This window comes from Dipodomys merriami, unplaced genomic scaffold (genome assembly GCF_024711535.1).
Source record: "Dipodomys merriami isolate MVZ:Mamm:240054 unplaced genomic scaffold, mDipMer1.0.p SCAF_5, whole genome shotgun sequence".
Classification (NCBI taxonomy): domain Eukaryota; kingdom Metazoa; phylum Chordata; class Mammalia; order Rodentia; family Heteromyidae; genus Dipodomys; species Dipodomys merriami.
Window position 1 is genome coordinate 39,836,443 of NW_027206068.1, and position 16,868 is coordinate 39,853,310.

The 16,868-nt window shown below is 36.6% G+C and overlaps 1 protein-coding gene across 6 annotated transcripts in view; it reads left to right on the plus strand.

Moving 5' to 3' along the window:
* The window catches only part of Cdk14 (cyclin dependent kinase 14), a 558,419-nt gene that overhangs the window by 325,324 nt on the left and 216,227 nt on the right, over window positions 1-16,868 (plus strand). For all 6 annotated transcript variants that reach the window (XM_069996437.1, XM_069996440.1, XM_069996441.1 and 3 more), the window contains one exon: window positions 16,481-16,574. In XM_069996437.1, coding sequence (XP_069852538.1) covers window positions 16,481-16,574 — 94 coding nt within the window. The remainder of the gene's footprint in view (window positions 1-16,480; window positions 16,575-16,868) is intronic.

The window sequence follows — 16,868 nt, forward strand, 5'->3', positions numbered from 1 at the left end:
CCCTATTTCCAGCTGTTAGTTTCATCTTCATAGTCCTTTTTCTTTTAATAAGTTTTTTTTATTGTGAAAATTCAGTACAGAGGGGTTACAATTACTCAAGCAAGGTAATAAGTATATTTCTTATCAAGCATTGTTGCCTCCTCTTTTGTTTTTCCCCTACCATCCCTGCCCTCCCATCTCCTCAACTAACTACACTCCTCCCTCCCTCCCCACCAAAGTCGTAAAGTTCGTTTTTCAACATAGCATTTTATACATCTCATTGTTGCAATGGGTCCACCTGTATCCCAATTTAAACAATTTGTTTTTTTCCCTTCCCCTTCCCAAATTATACCAACAGTAAATATAATGAAAACAGGCGTTATACCGTGGGGGAGGGGACATACAAAGCAACAAAACAGTCACCTTATAAATATGTTAGAAACAATAGCAAGAAAGAAAAAACCACTTGTGTCCTTATCTTGGTGTTCATTTTGCCTAACATCATCTTATCTGACCTTTTCAGCTTGTCTTAGACATATACTAATAAGGGAAATGATGGGTCCTGTGTTTCTTTGGGCCTGGCTTACTTCACTTAATATATACTTTTTCCAAGTCTTTCTATTTTCTAACAAGTTAGGATGACTATAATCATGAAATCTAATAACAAAAGATGCTGGACAGAAGGGAACCCTACTGCATTGTTGGTGGGAGTGTAAACTTGTTCAACCATTTGGAAAGTAGTATGAAGTTTCTTCAAAAGACTCCACATAGAGCTCCCCTATGACCCAACAATTCCACTTTTGGGCATTTACCCAAATGTTCACAAACAAGACCACACTAAAGCTACCAGCACAACTATGTTTAGCACAGCATTATTCTAGCTAAGATATGGAACCAACCCAGATGCTCCTCAGTAGATGAATGGATCAAGAAAATGTGATATATATATACACAATGAAATTCTATATCTTCACAGTTTTTACCACTCATGCCTCCAAGTCTTCATTCTTTTCTGAGTTTATGCAGTTAAATCCTCTAACTATAACATCAAGTTATAGTTACCTGTGATCTGCATTAATTTCTATACCTTCATCAACATCTGTTGGAAACAGCTTTTCTCTTATCCACATCTGTTCTAAAAATGTTTTTTGGGGGGCTGGGAAGGTGGCTCAATGGTAGAGTGCTTGCCTTGCATGCATGATGCCCTGGGTTTGATTCCTCAGCACCACATAAGCAGAAAAAGCTGGAAGTGGTGGTGTGGCTCAAGTGGTAGAGTGCTAACCTTGAGCTGAAGAGCTGAGGGACAGTGCCCAAGCCCAGAGTTCAGGCTCCATGACTGAAGGAAAAAAGAAATGCTTCTTTTACTGTTGGGTAAAATCTTGTTTCTGGTTTGTGTGTGGGTGTGTTTTTTTTGTTTTGTTTTGTTTTTTTGGTTGGTCATGGGGAATGAACTCTGGGCTTGGGTGCTGTCCCTCAGCTCTTCAGCTCAAGGCAAGCACTCTAGCACTTGAGCCACAGCGCCACTTCCAGTTTTCTAGTGGTTTATTGGAGATAAGAGTCTCATGGACTTTCCTGCCTGGGCTGGCTTTGAACTGTGATCTTCAGATCTCAGCCTCCTGAGTAGCTAGGATTACAGGTGTGAGCCACCAGTGCCCAGCTAAAATCTTGTTTCTTGATTGATAATTTTGTCTGTTTGGAAAGGAAAACTAATAGTAGGCACAATGTGTTTTGTGCCCTGTTATTGTTGATAATTTATGATTCATTCTTTGTGATTAATAATTTGATAATTCAAATGATTTTTCCTTTAGATAATTTAAATGATTTTTCCTTTATTGCTAATTTTTACCATATTTGTTTTTGAAAATTAAATATATTCACAGCCTCATGGAAACTCTAGTTAAAACTTCATTATAGCCACTATTTGTCATATTCAATCCTAACATGTTTAACTTAAAAATCGTCTTAGACTTTTAGTAATTCTCTGAAATCAATTGATAATTTTCTTATACTGTTTTCCTATGGTCACTTTCTACCCCCTGAAATCTGAAGATACTTGGTTATATTTCTCAAGCTCATTGTTTGATGGTGGCACAGATATACAACTGAAAAAAACAAACTTACACAAACCACAAAACAATAACTCTAAACTCCCAGATAGCCCCCTTTCCATAGAACTTTCTTTTCCTCCCTCCTCTTTCTTCCCCAAAAGCTTACAGAATGCTCAAAAGTAAAAAGACTGGCCCATGCTCTCAAACAGTATCCAGTAGCTCTAGTCCATTTCACAACTTCAACTTTAGTCAGTGCTCAATGTCCAGTCTATACTGGCAATATTCTATGGCAAGTCTTTGACAGTACTTCAAAAATACCACAGCTTTCACCAAAACCTGGACCAAGAGGATTCACAGTAAAAAGTCTTTGCCTCCTCATTTTCATATCTTACCCAAGATATTAAATGACTGTTATGTATGTTACTGATAAATGTTTACTAGTTATTCTGATTTGTTGAGCCCATTTCAATATTCCTAACTACTTCCCATCAAAGATTTTCTCTCACTTTGATGACTGGATCTAAATATATCAACTAAACATATTTTAAGGTGAAATTCAATATTATCCTTGTAGGAGAATAATTTATATGGATATTTCAGTTGTGCATTCTCTTCATGTTTATTCAAATATGGTTTCTCAGAAAAATTTAGAATATGTCATTTGCTTTGAACTTTAATATAATTATAAATTTTCTTGTTAATTCACTACTTTATTGCACAAAGATCAATACATTTACAGAGGATAGTCTTAAAATACTACTTTCTTATTTTGCATAAATTAAAGATATGCCTTTTCTTCTCCTGTATGGTTTATGCTTATTTTTTGGATGTTCTCTCTTTCTTCAGTGTTGAAATATATGATGTTCAATGCAGTATTTTGCATTGCATATAAATATATAAACATACATGCATAGATGTATTTGTTTAGATTACTCTTCCATGAAAACAATTCTCTGCATTTTTATTTACTGAGACTGATATTTGGATATTATTACTGGTTTCTGAATATTTCTGAATATTCCCAGTCATCTGTTATAACCTAGGGCTATTATTTCGAGACTTTCTCTAGAGCCTTCATTATCCATACTTATCTATTTTGAATGTCAAGCATTTTGGGGCATTAACAACCGTCATACTTTGAAGATGCAGCCCGTGGTGGTAAATCCGGATAGTTTTATTATTCTCTGTGTCCAAATCTCTAATTTTGAATATATGATTGAGTTTTATCTATATCCCTGCTAGCATTTGAGTCACCTGAAGAGAAAACAAAGTTGCTGTCTAAGTGTCTTCTTTATTCTGACATGCTGACTTGAGAAGCACATGGTTCTGACTAGGGTGTCAGCATGTCATAGGGAAGGGATCTCCAGCCCAGGTGAGAGGTAAAGCTTCTGGTACTTTATGCGCCAATTTCAAAACATTGTTTTAAGTTTTCTCTCGGGTCCTTCGGTCTCTAAATTTTAGCAGACTGTACTGCTGAACCATAGGTTTCCATGGAGACGACTGGAGTTGCTTCTCTTATAAATGAAGTTAGGATTGAGATGTTTTGGTAGAATTAATGAATTGATTTTTTAAAATGTTTAATTTCATATGGTAGCATAAGTTCTCAATCAGTCGTCTTTCTTTAGTGCTATCTCATGTATGAACTTTGCAAACTGGTGGATATAGTTTGCTTCTCATTCATTCATTTATTCCTTTTAAAGTTATTGAACATTTTATGCCAGGCGCTGTGAGGTCCTCAAGATATAAGAATAGACTCCACAAGAAAGACCCCGTGCATATGTTGCAGATCAGAGCGAGAGATAGTGTCAGGATCTGCAACATATTTCCATTTAATAGAATGGAAGCTGTGAAGTAAAAGTGCAGATTTATCCTTGGTGGATGATTAGGAGAGGTAGAGGGCAAAGGGTGCTTCATTCTGGGTAACCAGTCTGACCTGACAGAGCTGTTCTTGGACTTGGACAGATATCCCTGAGATATGATAACTGATATTGGTAGGTAGGGATAGTGAAAGCAAATAGCATTTGGGAAGCAGGTAGAGAAGAAGAAAGGGAAAGAGGAAAGAGGAAAGTAGGTAGAGATTAGAATGGAGACATATTTAGGAATATTTAAGATATGACACCTTCACTTGTGGTGCATAGTTAAAGAAAGGTAAGGATTTGATTATTCTTGGGTTTCTGACTCAGGTAATTGGATGGTATAAAAATACAGAGTTTTTTATTTCTAGTGTGCTATTTTTTTTATTGTCAAGGTGATGTACTGAGGGGTTACAGTTACAAAAGTAAGGTAATGAGTATATTTCTTGTCAAACTTGTTACTCCTTCCTTCATTTTTCTCCCACTTTCCCTTCGCTCCCAGTCCCCCCAAGTTGTACAGATCATTGCCAACATACTGTCCTGTGAATATCGCTGTTGTATTGGCTTATCGCTTGTACATTGTATCACCATTCTGTTGCTCCCCTTCCCCTCTCTAACTCAGATAAACATATATACAATACCAGGGTACCAAAATCAAATACAGTGACAAGTGACAAGTGAGGATGTACCATAGGGGAAAGAACATACAAAAGAATCACATAGTACATTAAAAACAACAATGACAAAGAAAACCTCTTGTGTCCATGTCTTGGAGTTGATTTCGCTTACATGGTCGTATGTATATAATTATTGAGCTATTCTGCTCATCTGCTAAGATTATCCTAGACTCTTTATTGCAAATAAGGGGGCAGAAAAACAATAGCAAATGCTGGTGAGGATTTTGGAAAGGAATCTTCCTGCACTGTTGATGGGAGTATAAACTAGCACAACCACTTTGGAAATCAGTATGGAGGTTCCTTATAAAACTAATAATACAAGATACTATATTGAAAATGAATTTTACAACTTCGGGGTGAGGGGAGGGAAGGAAGGAATAGTAGGGGAAAAACAAAGGGGTAACAATGCTGGATAGGAAATGTACTCATTACCTTACTCATGTAACTGTAACCCCTTTCCACAGTATCTTTACAATAAAAATGAAAAACTAAAAATAACGTCCCCTATTTCTTAGCCATATTAAAAGTGGGCATCTATCAAAAGAAGAGTAAATACACATTAAAGAAAGATATCTGCCTAAAAAGATACAGATTGTCATCTGATTAGAAAATACTACTAATAAAATACATACATAGCCGGGCAGTGGTTGTTCATGCCTGTAATCCTAGCTACTCAGGAGGCTGAGATCTGAGGATCATGGTTCAAAGCCAGCTTGGGCAGGAAAGTCCGTGAAACTCTTATCTCTAATTAACCACCAGAATACTGAAGTGGAGCTGTGGCTCAAATGATAGAGTGCTTGACTTGAGCTCAGGGACAGCACCCAGGTCCAGAGTTCAAGCCCCATGACCGACAAAAAAAAAAAGAGAGAGAAAAAAATAAAGCACATACATATATGCATACTATTTCAACTTTAGTAGCAAAATATACCAATTGACCTTAAGGAATGTATATTCCAGTTGGCACTGGAAGATGGTTGGCCTTCTTGGCTTTCCATGTTTTATTTGGATATGGACTCTAGACATGAACTTCAAGCCCACCCTGATGTCTGCAGTAGGCCTTCCTGGGACTTGACTTTTCGGAACTACATTAGCTTTCTGTACCTCGCCTTTACTTTTGTTTAATTTTTATTCTGATGTATTCAGTTTTTAATAAGTACACCTTATAATCAAAATAATTTTGATAATTCATTTGAAAAACAGGGTTTAACATTTTCCCTTTATATCAAAACCTCATTGCTTTGAGAGTGAAATACTCCATAGAAGTATTTGACTAAGATATATCGCGCCTATCGGTGCCTAATGAAGCACTCACCACAGTAAATGATGAGTGACAGTTTAATCAATTCAGTTCCTTCAGTGTCACCAAGGGTATCCTGGAATGTGATTTTTTAGTCTTTCACTTTTCAACCACAGTGAATGCCAAAATGAAAGATCACATTTGTTATATATGGTACATTTTCTTAGAGGTTATAGCAAAAAAAAAAAAAGAGTTGGTTTTTAATTTTTTTTTCCTTTAGAAGCTGATTGCTTTGAGAAAACTCTTTGGTGTATTTTACAAGCATATACATTCCTTCAGAGAAAAAAGAAGCAACATTTGCCTGCCTTGGTGGATCAAATAATTCCAGCTTTCATTGCATAATGGTTTATTTCAGTGAACCATGCCTAAATAAAATGACCTGCTAGGTTAATGGATGTGGAGGCTTTCTGAGTTAGTATGGCATCCCTGTGTTACATTCAGATTGTGTTTTGCTCTTGATCTAATTTATTTTACTGTTCTACTCTTTCTTTGTTATTCCTTTGGTGAAGACCTGATTATGTGTTCAGAGACTCAGAGTCTCAGTTAACAAAACAGAATAACCTACATTTTTTTAGATTCTTGTTCTTCAGTATCAGATTTTGAGAGCAGCCACTTTAGTATTACCTGGAAGCTTGCTAGAAACACAGAATCTAAGGCTGGCTTCAAAGTACACTTAATAAATCAGAATACCGATTCTAACCAGATTTCATGGGACTAGCTTACACATTAACCAGGGCGATGTGCTGCTTCCAGTGCTTTCTTTGGATGGACACACGAGCCTTGAGGAAATTTCTGGTGCTAGCATAATGTTGAAAGGGAGAAGGCAAGAGAATTAGCTTGCACTGAGTTACGGTTTGGCTCATCTGCTTGCCTCCTGTCAGAAGCAGCTTGACAGTATCTTGATCTACACGCCTCTTTCCAAATGTTTTGACAATGCAGATGGTTCTCCATGGCTCTAAATAATTCTCTGAACTTGCATAGAAGCCTCCTGTGACTTTCAGTGGGGAAGGCCTGTATGGGAAGAGACAGACCTCCTTCTGTTGTGACAGTACCATCCACTGCCCCCTCTACATGAAGAGAAAAGCCCGGTGGGCTGTGTTGTGATTTCTCCTGGGCTTTGTGGGTAAATTCTGCCACTTGCGTGTGAAACTCACTCTGAAAGCGCCTCAGAATATTCAACTTTGCTAATAAATGGATAAAATTAGAAATTTCAGAATTAATGCAACTTTTTTGTAGAGTTCAGCTGTACCATATTTTAAAATGAAACTCTTTCTGAACTGCTTACTGATCTTAAACCAAACATCTGTTTTGAGAATTATGGAAGGAATGCAGGATTTTGCTTTTTTTAATGTTTTGACTTTAAGACCAAAATTAGATTAATGTCTACTAGAGAAATAATACCATCTAGGTATTATTTTACTTTTCTTTACATGGGTAAATGGTTTACTGGGTTCATTACCATCATGTAATATAACAACAATATCTTACTGAGAAAATTGACTTGAGTTATATAATGCTTGAAATATAAGATGTCAAAGGCAGAGATTTCTTGAGTATAGATGACGGAGTCAATTAATCCCTATATTTTTGTTTCTTGGTGAATGTGAAGGATCTTTTCATTTAGAACTTTTGCCATCATAGCTTCCTGCATGTTTAGATGACAGACACATACCCCCAGGTTCAAGAATCCCTACTGAAGCTGAAAAATGTAAAGTTATCTTAAATCACAAAATCTTAACAGGACTTTAGTACAAAGATCTTTCAGAATGTATCTTGCCTGGTAACTTTAGTGACCTAGCCCTATGTTGTCCAGGTCTTGCAGTGTTATCATACTGCCTTCACCCTTTTTACTCACCTAGAAGATATCTATTTTTATTTATTTTTATTTTTTTATCCAGAATTGTTTTCTTTTTTATTATTGTGAAAGTACAGAGGGTTTACAATTACATGGGCAAGATAATGAGTACATTTCTTACCAAGCATTGTTGCCTCCTCCTTTGTTTCCCCTTCCCATCTCTTCCCATCTCCCCCTCCCCCCCCTCTCCCTTTCCCCTTACCCCCCCAAATTTGTAAAGTTCGTTTTTCAACATAAAGTCTTGTACATTTCATTGTTGCAATGGGTCCACCTGTATCCCTATTTAAACTATTCGTTTTTTCCCTTCCCCTCAACAAATTATACCAACATCAAATACAGAGAAACATGGGTCCCATGGTTTCCCTTATTTGCAATAACTAGTATATGTCTGAGACAAGCAGAAAAGGTCAGATAAGTTGATGTTAGGTGAAATGAACCCCAAGATAAGTATTCAAATGTTTTTGCTTTCATGCAATTGTTTCTAACATATTTATAAGATGATTTCTTTGTTGCTTAGTATGTCTCTTCCCAATGGTAGAAGATATCTTTAAAAGCCAAATGACCAGATCATCTTTTGGAGGAAGATGCTAGCTAATATGTATGGAAGTATTCAATTACAAATTATAGTTGTAATATTTATTTCATTGCAGTAAATTATAGTTGTAGAAAGTATACAGGGTAGCATGGAATTAGGATCCTAGCATAGTCCGAGATCAGTTAGACTTTTCAAAGGAGTAACATTGAACTTTTCATTCCCCATCCTCTGTCCTCATCTCTTCTCCACACAATTAATCTCTTCTTTGTCCCATGTAGAATAATTCAGGTCAAGCTTTCTTCTGGAATGTCTTTATCCCAGAATGTGTCAGTTTTCAAATACCTTTGTATCAGGGTTATTAATCATTTTATTTGCTACTCAATCTCTTTAACATTTGACTGAACAGAGATTTTGTTGTTGTTGTTATGGTTTGTTGATTCCACTTAAATACAAAAAACTAGAAATGATAGAGCTTTTCTACTTCTGTGATTAATTCTATAATCAATCACCACTAAGAAAATGCTGTCCTCTTCCACTTTGCCTTTTTAAAAATTAACTTTGAACCAAGGTGCTGGTGGCTCACACCTGTAATCCTAACTACTCAGGAGGCTGAGATCTGAGGATCACAGTTCAAAAACCAGCCTGTGAGACTCTTATCTTCAATAAACCACCAGAAAACTGGAAGTGGCACTGTGGCTCAAGTAGTAGAACACTCACCTTGAACTGAAGAGCACAGGGACAGTGCCCAAGCCCAGAGTTCAAGCCCCACTACTGACCAAAAAAAAAAATTTGAATTTTAGAATCATTTTATGAATACAGAGATGTGAGAAATAGATCAGAAATACTTCTCACCTAGGTCTCCCATTGGTAAGCACCTTTTATCACTAGAGCACATTTGTCATAGTGTAAGGAACTTACATTGGTACATTATTGTTGACTAAATACCTTTTATTTGTGTGTGTGTGAGAGAGAGACAGAGAGAGAAAGAGAGAGAAGAGGAGAGGAGAGGAGGGGAGGGGAGGGGAGGGGAGGGGAGGGACAGAGGGAAGGGGAGGAGAGGAAAGGAGAGGAGAGGAGACAGAGGAGAGGAGAGGAGAGGAGAAGAGAGGAGAGGAGAGGAGGAGATTGGGTAGTGAATCCAGGGCCTTGTTCATACTATCTTACCATTTACTGATTAAGCTATACCTCTAGCTATTTTATTTTTCTTGTTAAGAAATTGATCTCACTTTATTGCCCACACTGACCCTAAGTACATGGACTAATTCTCTTTCCTTAGCCTTCTAAGAAGCTAGTATTATGGGTATCACTATCAACCCTGGCTTCTAAAAAAACTCATTTCCATTTTGGTAGTTTCCCTTTAACTTCCTGTTTCTCTTTTAGATATCATGTAAGATACCATGTTCTGTTTATTTATCAGATGTTCTTAGCCTCCTCTGAGTTAGGAAAGTTTCTTCTTTTTCTTGTTTTTGATGATTTTGACCAGTACTTGCAGGTATTTTGTAATTTGTCTAGTACACATTCTTATTATAGCATATCAGGGTATATGATATCAACATGACATCACTCATGATCTTAACCTTGACCATACGACTCAGGTACTGTATGCCAGTTTTCTTCATTGTAAAGCTGCTTTCTATCCCGGCCTCTACCTCATACTGTAGTACTCTTTGCATGTAGTCACTAAGCTCCACTCACACTGCATAGCCAGGGGGAAGAAGGATTGCGCCAATTTTGATTCATCATTGCAGATATTTCTGAGCCCTTTCTATGCACCTGACACTCTGCTGTTTCCTGGGGATAATGTAATAACTATGACCTTGTCTCTGGCCTTATAGATCTTCTAAATGGAGGAGAAGCAGCCCCAAAACACAGACAATTCAAGTTTTGTTTTTTTAATTGTGAAAATACTGTACAGAGGGGTTACAATTAAATGGGCAAGGTAATGAGTACATTTCTTATCAAGCATTGTAGCCTCCTCCTTTTTTTCCCTTCCCATCCCATCCCATCCTCTCCCTGCTCCCCACCAAATCCTCCCCCCACCACTAAAGTTGTAAAGTTCATTTTCAACATAACGACTTGTACATCTCATTGTTGCAATGGGTCCACCTGTATCCCTATAAAACAATTCAAGTTTTTGAATGTTACAAAGAGAACTAATTAAGGGGAGGAAGGTGAGTCATGAGGGCTGGGTAGCAGGAAGCTTACCTTACATATGATAACTGGGAAAGATGTTTGAGCTGCCCCTGAATAATAAGAAACATTTATTCAGTCACAGATTAGGTATAGAGAACACACTTGTGCAGAGATCCTGAGTTGAGAAAGCTTGTACATGTTTTAGAAATGGAAGATGGAGCTATGTAACCAGAACAGAGTCAGTCTCTTGAAAATAAAGGTCCAAAGTCTTTTAACCTCTGTGGATTAAATAGGGTTTAAATGTGTTCCCTATTAAAGATTCTTCTTTGCAAGTCTGAATATAATACCCAATTGGGAGGCAGATTCAATGGTTCACACCTATAATCCTAGCTACAAAGAGGTATATTTAGGAAGATTGTTCTCAGAGAAAACTGGACTGGGAAGGGAAATAAAGCCCTATTGGAAAAACAAATTAAAGGCAAAAGAACTGGGAGTGTGGCTCAAATAGTAGAGTAGAATACCTTGATCAATTCCTAGTACCACCAAAAAGGGGGAAAAAATTACTCAGTTGAGTAATATTTCAAGGTGGTAGTAGGAGATGGGGCTTTGTGGGAGCTCTCTGGATCAGTGGTGTTTTACACCTTGGAGGTTATTGGTTTATTTCTTGTTGGTGCTTTCAAAATGGTTATTATAAAAGCTGGGTCCCACTTAGTCTCTCTGACCCACCACATCCAGATATATTTTTTCCCACACATTCCCAGAATAACCACGCACTATGAGAAGATGCAGCCATGATACCAACCTCTCAATAGGCCTTGCACCCTGCCATTTGGTTCTTCAGCCTCCAAAATTGGAGATTCTTTTCCTTAGGAAGATAACCTACCTCAAGAATTTCATATATTAATGAAAATGCAAATGAATATAACCTCCAATCCCCATTGTTGGCAGTTATATAACATGTGGGTAGAGTGCAGGAGGATAGAAAAAATATCCCCTGGAATGAAGATAGAGCCTGATACCTGTATATCTATAAAATTCAATTTAACAGACAAAAGTTCCTAGTGTACATAAAAGGCAAGGCTTTCAAGAAATGAGACATTGCTAATGTATCTTCTAAACATAAAACAAAACTAAAAGTTTATAAAAGTAAACTCTCTTCTACTTCTATTGTGCAAATCAATTCATTAAATCTGTTTTGAGAGGATATCATTACAGAAAACATTGTGTACAGTCTCTATTTCTCAAAAATACTTTAAAATATCTACTTGCCATCAAGAGCTGTTGATGAAGGGGTCCAAAATGTAAGAAAGAAAGTAAACTCAAGGCCTCATACGGTATAGCATGTTGACTGCCGTGAATGACAATATATTGTATTCTGGAAAAACACCAAGAGAGTGATATCAAATGTTCTCATAATGAAAATTATAGCTCTCTGAAATAATGCTGATGTCAGTTAACCAGATATATATATATAGATATAGATATAGATATATATTTATATATATATCTATATATATATGTATGTATATAATACACATATACATGTATATGTACTTCAAAACATGTTGTTCAGAATAAATACAAAACTTGGGGAGAAATGTAAAGGTGATTCTTACATCACAGGCCCCATAAAAACAAGCAGTGAGCAAAAGGGATTTGTCCTGCCTGCCATAGTTCGTGGAGCCCTTGACAGTATTATGTGTTGCCCTCCTGCCAGCAGGGAAATAATTTGTGATCCTTAGTCTTTTTTATGTACTTCCCTGAATAAGAAAGAAAGTGGTAACCTTACAACTAGTAGCTATCTATATTTTGTTCTCTGTTGAAAGCTACTTTATTTATTTATTTAAATTTATTTATGGTTGTAGGGCTTGAACTCAGGTTCTGGGAGCTGTCCATGAGCTTTTTTGCTCAAGGTTAGCACTCAGCCGTTTGAGGCATAACTTCACTTCCCAGCTTCTGCTTGGAGATAAGAGTCTCAAGGACTTAATTGCCCAAGCTGGCTTTGAGCCATGATCGTCAGATCTTAGCCTCCTGAGTAGCTAGGATTACGGGCACCCGGCTAAGCTACCTTATTTCTTAATCAGCATAAGTGGTTTTTCCATAGGTCTATCCTGCTAATTAGGTTCAGCTTATAAGTACTGAAATGCAAAAAAAAAAAAAAAAAAAAAAAAAGATCAAAACAGTCTAGTGGACAAGTAAAATACAAACAGCAAAGACTGTAGTACTCTGCTTATTTATACCTTTTCTTCCATCTTAACACTAGCACTCATTACATTTAAGACTCCTCAGTGAATTCTATTTTCTCTGCCTGGAATGTCCATGCTCACCCTCAGTTCCATTTCCCCATACTATGCCAAATAAACTTTTCTAGTCCTTTTTGCTTGAGATGTGTGATTTCTTCTGAGCCTTCCAGACTGAGCAAGGAGTGTTCTTATTCTCTTCTTGCTTCTTAGTCCTAAATTGTATAAATCAGAATCCACTAAATTGCTATATGCTATCTAAAGTGTATAGAAATGTATATATATATATATATATATATATATATATATATAAAATGAACAACACCCCAAAAAGTTTATATATGATCATACATAATATGAGACGTGAAACTAAGTCTTTTCTCAACTATTTAGAAAAAAGCCATTGCCATTCTAGAGGAAAATGTATCTGAATATTCTCTTCATAGGAAAAGATAAGGCTGGGAGTAGACAGACTTCAGTGGTTATGAGCAGTGTCCTAAATTTAATCCTCAGTGTCAAAGAAAAAGAAAATAAGCCAGGCATCTGTGGCTCATGCCTGTAATCCTAGTTACTCAGGAGGCTGAGATCTGAGGATCGTGGTTCAAAGCCAGCCCAGACAGGAAATTCCTTGAGACTACCTCCAGTAAACCACTCAGAAAACCAGAAGCGATGCTGTGGCTCAAGTGGTAGAGCGCTCGCCTTGAGCTGAGGGGGTGAGAAATAGTGCCCAGGCCCAGAGTTCAAGCCCCATGATCGGAAAAAAAAAAAGTATATTGGGTTGAGGAATTATATTAAAAGTTTAGAACTTGATAAATGCGCAAGATCCTAAGTTTGATTCTAAGATTGTTATGAATTCACTGAAGATTATGCAACCAAAAGAAAAGATTTAGAGTTTTCTTAGGTAATAATAAATGCGCCTTTTTTTTTTTTAATTTTAAGTTCTTCTACTTGCTTGTATTTAAAAGGTGGTATCTCTTCATTTTTTATCCTACATCCACTTTTTCTACTTAAGTTTGCTTTCTTTTTAATAATAAAAATGCCCAAATTCTGTGACTTTCAGTCCTAATCTATCTTTGGTTGTACCAACAAAAATAACTATCAATTTTGTTTAAAGTCTCATTTTGAACTACAATAAAGATCATTCCTGTACCTGTGATGTGAGTCAAATCTGAAAATCTATCCTTCAAAATAACTAACTGATGTGTGAGCATGGGTGGGTGTTTTACATGTTACCTTACCAGTTGACTAACCCTGAAATAAGAGTTTGAACATATTGCATTTTATGATATCTTTAATTGTAAGCTTATATGAGTGCTTATTCTTGAAAAATTTAGACTAAGTGGGCGATAATTACACAATCATTCAGATTCTGAAAAGAAGCAATAAATTAGACATTTCCTCATACCAAGTTATATATCTTAAGTATAGTGCTTAAGTGGATGAATTCATTTTAGAGAACCACTCAGTGTAGTCAGCTTAATCTATTGAGAGGGAGAGAGAAAATGCAGGACTAATGGAGGGTAGAAAGGGGGAAAAATGGAAAGCAGGCAGTGGTCCATTCGTATTAAATTGAAGAGCTTTTATTGCTGTTTGATGATAAGGAAGCTCCAGTAAAAAAGCAATCTCCTATATTAATATGCTGATGTGTTCCGTAATTCTACTTTTTATTTTCCTGTGCATTATAATTTTGCTTATGTCCTTTATGTATAATTCTCTCAGCTTCATTACTACACCCTCAAGCACCCTTGAAAAATAAATGACATCATAGGAAACATCTTGTAGTTTGCCAAGCAGATAGCAACCAATAGAAAATCTGTACCATTTCTTTCAAGTGGAATAACATTGCAGCAAAGATTTATTTTTTAATTGTTCCAAGAATCATATTTGGGAGATGATATCAACTAAGAGCAAGTAGTAGTAAAAAAAAAAAAAAATGAATAGGCAGGTGTAACCATGTGAAAGTTATCTTCCCAGCCAGCCCGCTTAGCTGTGAATTAATGGCACTTTGTCTTCAGCTGTGGTTCTTCCCACTCAGAGCTGCAGCCTGTGGTGGGAAAAATGAAAGCTATAAGGTAATTATAGAGCTCATTCTCAGATATAAGAAAGGAACAGGTTTTGAATATGCAAGGTGCTAAATATAAACTTATGAATACAATGGAAATGTTGGTCAGGAGCCTTAAAAGAGTTCTTGGCAGAAAAATTTGGAAAACTACCATGCTGGAATTTTAACTACACTTAATCAGACATCTGAAACCCCAATATTTACAAACATGTCATTGCATTTTATTGTGCCAATAAAATAATTCTCTCTATACCTTTGCCATCGCTCAAATCTAACATAAACAATGTGCTTTAAAAATCCATCTAGCTAGAACATTTGATTTAGAACTAATTCTTAATTGCTTAAATTAAATTATTTTATTATATAAAGTAAAATGTGCTTGATTTTAGTAATTTTGGCACTCTTACATGTTTGTTGAATGTCTGAGTTCAGACAGAAACTATATGGTGTAATAGGAAAGGCATTTTTGAAAATGTATTACTTATACACAACTATGAAAAACACTGATGCAGCTATAGAGAAGTAGGTCACTTGTGTTTTACCCCATGTGGTTCTGAAATAAGTTAAAGATGCATGGGCTTGCTTGCCCTAGATTTAAGATAAATGTAGCAATTGAACAAATGTCCCATTATGTTTATGCTCTTATTTGTATAGTTCCAGGAAACATAAACCCATTCAAAGCAGAGCCATTAAGAAATTATGGAGGGTTGCTAGAAGGTAGAGAGATCTAGAAAAATTGGGTTGACTGCACACTCTGTAAGAGTATCAGTTTAGGAAACTTAATGTGTAGAAATGCTGCCTATTCCCATTGTTCCCTGCCATTTATATGACTTACTCATCTACATATTCCAGCTTCTTATCATCCTGGTCCAAGATCCCAGCAGAACTAATCTAACTGACTCTGCCCATGACTATGGACTGCCCATTTTGGGTGAGGGGTGGGGTGGGGAGGTAAATGCAGGCTGCTATGTCTGGAAAGCAGTGCCCTTTGTTACTCTTGACTGCCTTGCTAGATAGGAACTCTGTGCCCAGCAGTTAAGGCAGGAGAAGAAGTTGAACATAGTAGATGACTGATGTATTGAGTAAGGGCATAACGAGAGTTCATAAGAGGAGCTACTTGCCTGCTAGAAGGCTTCCTGGAGGAGGTGACATTGAAACAATATCATAAAGATTTAATTGTATTTATTTTCAAGAGCAAATATGTAAAAAGGATGACATTCTAGGTAATGTGAGCCAAATCCAAAGATTTATACTTAGCAATAGATCTTTCTCATTTGACAGTCCTCACGCTAGCCATTCTATACCATCCCAGAAGTTCATGTTCATCCCTGGGCAGACTCTCTGGAATTTGTGGTGAGAGAATTTGTGGCTTTTAAAAGTTCTCCAGACAATGCTGATACAGAGGATTGAGAAATGCTAACAGCTATAGAGTACAGTACATTGTGAATTTGAGAAACATAGTTGGAAAGAATGTTAGAACAGGGTTATAAAGTGACTTTCATATGTCAAGCCAAAGACTTAATCAGCTATATCCTCAAGTAAGAAGACACGGAGGCTTCCTATGTTAGGTGTTCACCATTTTCTGAAGCCAGTGTCACTGCACTGATTTAGAATACTTTTGAGGAAGTCTTTGAAGGTAGTAAACACACCATGGGAGGAGAGCCATGCTCTCCATGTACCCCACTGCTCTTACTGGTATGTATTGCTGCCTTTTTCCTGTGGAATGGATGTTAAAATCTCAGATTTTGTCTTCTAAATAGAATGTGTTGAAGCTTCCCTAATAATTCCTTCTTTTCTTCAGGGGAGTTGGTTGCATCTTTGTTGAGATGATTCAAGGAGTTGCTGCTTTTCCAGGAATGAAAGACATTCAGGATCAACTTGAACGAATATTTCTGGTAAGTTCTTTGCAAAGTACTTCCGAGACAAAAACGGACTTCTAATTAGCCCCCTTAGTGACAAAGTCTACACTTTGTAAAACAAATTTATATAGTGTCACATTTAGTTCTAACATTTTTGAGGCATTTGAAAAACAAAAAATTGACAAGAATTTTGTTTTTAAACTATTATACATGAATAATGTGCCAGATGAATAAGAAAGAGTGAGATAGTGGAGGTAATATAGAGTAAGGAGTTATAATTCCAAATGGGCTACAATGTAAATAATTTTTATAGACACCCCAATTCACATA